The following is a 7500-nucleotide window of genomic DNA, read 5'->3' as shown; positions in this document are numbered from 1 at the left end:
CGTGGACATCTTCAAGGGCATGATTCCCCAGCTGGTAAAGCATTCACCTAACTGCATCCTCCTCATTGTCTCAAACCCTGGTGAGTTTTGTTGTATTGTCTAATATTGAAAATATTGATCATATTTCTTGGAAAATTACTATTTAAAAATAAACCTTCTGTCAGACAATTTTGTACTAACTATACATTACAGAGGCTGTGAAGGGTTATGCTAAAATCTATTGCACTTAAGGTAACCCTTTTCTTTTTTTTCAGTGGATATCCTGACCTACGTTGCATGGAAACTGTCTGGCCTCCCCAAGCACCATGTGATCGGCTCAGGCACCAACCTGGACTCTGCCAGATTCCGCTTCCACCTGTCCCAGAAACTGAGTGTCGCTCCCTCATCCACCCACGGATGGATCATTGGCGAGCATGGTGACTCCTCTGGTAAGGAAACTTGAGATTTTAAATATTTTCTGAAACATGTTAAGATGTGACAGAAACATGGAAATATAGAAAGATGGCTAAAGAGATGTATGTAAGGGTTGCATTGTGGTAAAAGCTAAAATTTGATAGTTTTAAAGCAATGCATTTATTATTGTGTAGGTGTGAGGTTGAACTGATCTGTTTGTTTAACCACCTCATTCTCCACAGTACCTGTCTGGTCTGGCGTTAATGTTGCTGGTGTGCGTCTGCGTGACTTGAACCCAAAAGTGGGAACTCCAGAAGATCCTGAAAAGTATGATGAACTCCACAAAGATGTTGTGAACAGGTAAATTTCTCCTTTCCCTTGAGCCTTCGGTATAATTTATAAAGTACGAGAGTTTCTTTATTTTATCTTCTGTCATAAGTTCACTACTCATGATCGTTTTTAAAACCGTGGTGTACTAAATTTCCATTTCATTTTATTTTTGATTTAGATTTACTCTGTGGATGAAACTTATGACATGTAAATAATGTCTCATCTGGTTCATGAGCTTGCCAATTTCTTGCCATCTTTTTTCACACTGTATTAATTTGGAATCATGAGATATTCAGCTGTGCTTGGTGCAAGCAGTTGGCTTCATCACGCACCTTTTGTATTATTATTAATATTTTTTTTCATTATTATTATTTTTTTTCATTATTATTTTTTTTTTGCTGCTCCTAACCATTGAGATTTATATTCATATTTCTGTATCAGGTGGTATAGAGTAGGAATTTTACCTAGAGCATGATTTCACTTTTTGTATTAGTTATTTGAATATTAAGATAAATTTTTTCGTTTCGAGCATGTTTGTAGAAATGTTAATATGTATTTTTTACCTGATGATTTATATTCTTCATTCTAGTTAATTGAATAGGCAGTCGTCTTACTACTTCAGTTTACTACAGAGCTGTTATTAATAATCATTGTGTGTTCATATAGTTCTAATAGTTTTTGATAGTTAAAAGAAATAACTGCTAAGCTTAGAGATGAGACTCTGGAGCAATGTGTTGAGCATTCCCCTACCTGACTAAAGGTAAGGTTGGGGTTCAGATTCACCCTTAATCGACTGAGAGCTACAAGCGATGTTTTGCCCATGGAAAGGAAGAAATAATAATGTTGTCTTTGCTTCTGACTAAAGTTTATTTCTGTTGCTCCCTGTGTCCTAATAGTGATAATTTGCTTAAATTTTGTTTTGTTTTGTTTTTTGATACTTGAGTTAAATTCACCAACTACTTGCGAATCACCGCATGCCCTTGCTTAAGTTCCATTTTTTTTTCTGCTCATCTGCTTTTGCTTAGCTTTACTTTGATGCTTTACTCACAGCACTGTAGATACATCACCTCATATCTTTATTCATGCTAATGATTCAGACAATGATTAAGTTTTAAGTGCTTACTGTAATGATCATCTATGTGCACATACGTGTATTTATTTATCTATCTATTTATATCTTTGTTTTATAATGTTTAAAATGATTGTTTAGTTAATTTAGTTCTGATTTGCAGTGTAGATTAAAAGATTGTTAAAGAAATTATGCAATTTTATTTTATTTTATTTTTTATTTTTTAGAAGAGGTGCAATTGTCTCTGTATTGAGGTTGATGAATTAGGCTGTTCTCCCTATCCATGAATGATAAAGCTTGTAGAGAGTTACCTCCGAGTCAAGAAGACAACACTTGTAGTTTAACAGTCTTGACATATTTCTTTTTAAAGTCAAATCCTCAAACGTGGGTCCTTTTTTCATGTTAGAAATTTTGATTTGTTTTCCATATAGAAATGAGAATGGAGAAATGGAATAGGTTGTTTTTACTGCAGATTCAGTGTGGTCTGGAAGTCTGTATGAAAAATGCATTTAAAGTGATAAAACATGCCAAAAGCACCCATGAATGAGAATGTCAGGACAACTTTGTAGCAAAAATGCACTATGATGTAGATGAAGCACTGAAAGCTCCTGTCACTTTTCCTCCTCCTTCTTTCCAAAACTTTTAAAATTGGGAGTTGCATTCACTTCAGACCAAAATTTAGATGTAAATATGCCATAATCATAGGCAAAAAAAGAAAAGAAAAGAAAAATTAAATAAAACTGAGGGAAAGAAGTATCTGAAATATTTTGTGAGTAAAGATCTTTTGTTACACAATAATTGGATTTTGGTAAATACTAAAAAGTGCTGATACTTCTGAAAAAAAAAGAATAAATAAATAAAATAAATTTGAAACTAAAATATAAGAGCATAAAATGAGAAAGCTGCAGGGAAGAGAGATACTTTATAACTATTGTTATTAAATATTTCACACACCATAGCTGATAGTGCTATAAGTCTCGTAGGTTTTTAAATATGTAGTAGACTATCACTTATAAGATGGATGCACAAAGGCCAGCATTTTCATCAGAGAAGAAAATTATGTTGTACACAGAAAAGCAGATAGCCTGAAGCTTACCCATTCTATTGCTGTTCTTATGTTAATGATCTTGAGAGTACTTTTCTTTTTATTTGAGAGGTTGATAAAAGACGGAAAGTATTCAAATAATTATCTTGAGAAATCTTTATACATGAGAGAGCATTTAGATCTTATTTTCTCTAGCTACTATATCACTAGCCAAGGCGATATCTACAAAAATAGGTTAATTGTGGGCTGGCCAAAGTTGTCCAAGAGGCTATCAGTAGCTTGGTCTGTTTCTCTCCATAGTGCGGACTCATTAAGATAAAGGCGACATTTAAGAGGGTTTGCTTTGCTTCTGTCCTTTCAGCTCAAAATTTCTCTTTAATCTGTGTACAACCTTTTTTTATTTTTATATATCATTTGTAGATATCTGATATTAGCACATCCACTTTACTGGTAAATTATGTTCTAAATTAATGTGTAGGTTAACACTAGCTTAGACAGCCTACCGAATACTTTAGACCTTCGTAGACACTTTAGCAGCAAGAAAGTATTGAGCACTTGAACATTTTTTTCTTTCACTCCAGAAAAAAAAAGGAGGAAAGGAGGGTGAAGAGATTGATGAAAAAGGAAGATCAATGAGAGCCATAGATAAGCTAAAGTTTAAGATTTCATTTTTTGTTTCAAAGAAACAAGCTCATATTCTTAAGAAAGAGAATAGTGTTGTCTATTTCCCTTGCCTATGATTATGCTTGGCATTGTACTCTGAGTGGTTTGCAGTGCATATGAGATCATCAAACTGAAGGGATACACCTCCTGGGCCATCGGTCTCTCTGTCGCCTCTCTGGTGTCATCTATCGTCAAGAACATGCGCGCCTGCTATGCTGTCTCTGTAGCTGTTCAGGTATGTGGGTAACGACTTTCCTAAGTTAGTGGCAGGCAGGGTTATCTTCCAGCAAAAAAAGGCAAGCAGAACAGATGGCTGGCTATGTACCAGCTTCAAGCAAGCAAGCAAGCAAATAGTAAAAGGGTAAAATCACATTTATGAATTGGGTGCCACTTACAGTGCTTATGAGGTGATCAAGATGAAGGGATACACTTCATGGGCCATTGGAACTTCATGTGCTGTTCTAACCAGGGCCATTCTCACGAACCAACGTACTGTTTACGCCGTGTCTACAAGTGTACAGGTACCAGATGATAGCTGGAGGAGCTGCAGTGTCCTGCTGTGTATTTTCTTTTGTTTTTTCCCTCCTTTTTCATCTCTGAAGCTCTGCATTTTCTTTTCCTCTGGTGCATTTTGAGCCAGTTTTTAAAATCTTTTTCCCTTGATCCCCGCTCCTTTTTCATGACTCAGAGAGAAAGAGAAAAAAGATAATCATGCTGATGATTCCAAAAATTTCAGAATAAATCTTTTGTAATCATTGGACTAATGCGAATATTGGCTGAACTTACTCTAAGCCATTTTATACCATGTCAGAAAAGAAAAAAAAAAGGAGAACATTGCCTCTTTGAACAGTCGTGATGATGGTAGTAGCATGGTACTTTTCTTCAATGTATTTGAAAGACAATCCTTAATTTAGAAAAAAAAGGAAAAAATCAAATTGGTCCATGAAAACTACATACTTGCCTCTGTGTTACCGGTATGCATGTTTAGATTTACCAAATTAACTTTAACGAGGTTTCAGATTCTATATTTGTTACCCTGACTTGGTTCTTAGATTTAGACATTTCATTATATCTAAATTTTTTATTACCTTTATATAATTTTAGTGATATGCTTTGATGTGCATAATGTATCCCAATCCAGGAATAACAAGTTTCTGACAACCATATCCAATATAAAGCAGTGATTTTTCTTTTCTTTCTTTCCACTTTCTACTTCTTTTGCCATCTCATTGTGAAGCATTATCCTTTGCAATGCTATTTATACATTGTTTGTCCAAGAATATGTGTTGCACAAGGAAAGCATAAGTTGCCATTGCTGTGTAGTCAAATCTTTAGCCATGTTCAGCAACTTAGATTTTATGCAGTGTATACCCTTTCAGATGATTAAAGCTACGTTTCTGCCACTTGTACACACCAAGCTTGCAAAGATTGGCATATCTATTAGGAAAAAGATGCCAAAGACTACTGCAGATGAAAGAAATTGTATTTTTTCTAAATTTTATATCTATGTATTCTAGAATATATTCTTCCAAATTATATGATTAGTTGTAAGGTTATACTGTACATATGTGAGATGAATTATTTGAAGTGAAATAATTTTATGGTTACCTTAGTGTTATGAAATTCACCCTTTGAGGTTTGTAGCTGAGAGGAGGGACATATACTAGGGTATTTTTTGATAATTCTGCAACTAAATGAGTGATATAATTCTGAAATGATTTTGTTGGAAAAGGTATAATGACTCAGCAAATATCTACTTTAAATATAAGGCTACAGCTAAATTGTGCCGTGATATGACAAAATTGCCAAGTTTGTAGGATGTAAGCACTATGACATACTACAAAGGTAGGATAATATTAGGATTATATATTGGTAAGTTAGAATAGTACTCATCATTAAAGAGAGAATAACATTTATCACAGTTTGAAGTATAAGATGTTTCTATATTTAGGAATATAAGGCATTATTAAGTTTAAGAAGGCTAAGTATGTATTTTGCAGTATAAGAGTTGGATAATTGCCTAATTTTGCTGAAACAGTGTGAATAGATGACATAGTAGACAGTAAGGTGTTAGAAATGCTGACATAGTTGTATATAGTAGTGCTGCAAATGGTGACAATTATGTATATATTATTTTTTATGTTTAGGATTAATTGTCTCTTTAGAAATGTGACTATCAAGAAAAGTTTCCCCCACAATAAAGAGGAAATACTATTATAATTCAAAGTGATTTGAGTAATTAATGTTAAGAAATTTACACAATGAGACTTAAGTTCTTATAAATTTGATCTTGAATTTTGTCTTAAACCTAAGTCAGGTATAATTTCCTTGGATTAACATAACCTTTTTGTTTTTGGAATGTTTATACCCATGTCCCGTTTTTGGCACAAAGACCCCATGAATATCATAATTTCTAAATAAATGCCCCCTTCAAGTCTTGACAGTAAATCAATAACTACCGAGTGTTACTTTGAGAGTGGAACACATAAGTAAAGAACAATTTTTTTCAGGAATAGATTAAAAAATTGGATCAGTTTAATAATTCATGATTTTTTTCTGCATTGTTCTGGTAGTTTTTTTTATTATATCATTAAATAAATGCTTGATTCTTTTACATTTTCATATGTAATGATTATTTTATTTATAAGTGATAGTACTTAACCATAAGGCAAATTTCTCCATCATCTGATATTTAATAGAATAGTTTATAGTTTGGGGCATTATTGCTATAATACCTGTTCTCTTTGCATTAGAATTACCATGGTATCGACAAGGATGTGTTCCTGAGCTTGCCTGTGGTCTTGGGTGAGAACGGTGTCACTCATGTCATCAAGCAGACCCTAACAGAAGCTGAAATTGCTCAGCTGCAAAAGTCTGCTAACACACTCTGGGATGTTCAGGCCGGAATTCAGTTCTAAGGCGCGTGATGCAACAATGGTAATGTGTGGTGGTAGTTCTTATTACAAGTGAAGATTTCTGTTGCTTTCTCCATTTTGATGCATGTAATAAAAAAAACAAGTCTTGGTCACATGTTGAATCATTAGAAGGCATTTTTTGCTGGTCATTTATTATCATAGATGGAATCTTAATTAATGTTGTTCCAGTGCGTTGTCCAATAACTTACGAAATTTTCTTTTCTCCACAGTGAAGCTCTAGAAAACAACCTGACCTTGAACGTTCAGCAATGGTTCACGCTGGTGGCACTGCTTGAAGGATCAAATTTCGAGGAGTGTAAATATACTGCCAAACGAGAAGGAAGAGAGAGTTTACATGCTGCTAATGTGCAATATTTATTTTGAGGATAGAATGGTTCTTGATTGTACTAAGGATGAAGTATTAATATGCAGTTCCAATACAGTGTATTTTGCATTCTGCTGCATGTGCTTTTTATGTATTCAGGAGATCATATAGAGTAATAACTGATTATGGCTTATTGGTATAAGAGTGTGAGTGCCTAAAGGCCAGATATATGTGATGAATTAGAATGATATTCCTCATCTCGAATTTAATTGTAAGTCCTCTAAGAAAATCATTGCATTTGATTTTGATAAGAAACTGCGTATTTTAACAACACTTTATAAAACCTTTCTCAAAATAAATACAAGTATAGGTTTTGTAATAGGGATCAGCATTACAATTCGTAAGATCTTGACACTGAACACATTATATTATTTATTTGTCTGATTAGATATAGAAAATATGTAATTCCTAAACCAGTATTCTTATCAGATATATCTAATATATTTTGATGTATCAATTCTCATCCTGTTTCCTATGAAATCAGTATATAACAATGAAATTATTAGCCAAAAGGCATCTTTTTTAAAGTAGACTAATCATACATTAACTAAAAGTTAGGTTAGCAAAGTATAGGGATTTTGTTCGGTTCATTGCTCTCTTCTGTAGATATAAAAAGGGTATACTTGAATGATTACTTTCGTTTTACTTTAATTGTGACTTCTGGTGTATTCTGACAAGCATAATGTAGTTTGTATATGTG

General features: G+C 33.6%; 1 protein-coding gene across 4 annotated transcripts in view; it reads left to right on the top strand.

Moving 5' to 3' along the window:
• The window catches only part of Ldh (Lactate dehydrogenase), a gene marked incomplete at its 5' end in the record, with an annotated part of 18188 nt that overhangs the window by 10442 nt on the left and 246 nt on the right, over positions 1-7500 (top strand). For 2 of the 4 annotated variants that reach the window (XM_027361674.2, XM_027361673.2), the window contains 6 exon segments: positions 1-80; positions 255-428; positions 636-753; positions 3898-4021; positions 6254-6437; positions 6646-7500. The exon segment at positions 1-80 is cut by the window's left edge and continues 120 nt beyond it; the exon segment at positions 6646-7500 is cut by the window's right edge and continues 246 nt beyond it. In XM_027361674.2, coding sequence (XP_027217475.1) covers positions 1-80; positions 255-428; positions 636-753; positions 3898-4021; positions 6254-6418 — 661 coding nt within the window. In that variant the 3' untranslated portion in view covers positions 6419-6437; positions 6646-7500. 4 annotated transcript variants of the gene reach the window in all.

The sequence above is a fragment of the Penaeus vannamei genome, chromosome 21 (assembly GCF_042767895.1).
Source record: "Penaeus vannamei isolate JL-2024 chromosome 21, ASM4276789v1, whole genome shotgun sequence".
Taxonomy (NCBI): domain Eukaryota; kingdom Metazoa; phylum Arthropoda; class Malacostraca; order Decapoda; family Penaeidae; genus Penaeus; species Penaeus vannamei.
Note: the sequence above shows the minus strand (reverse complement) of the source record. Positions and strands in the feature narration are given on the sequence as shown.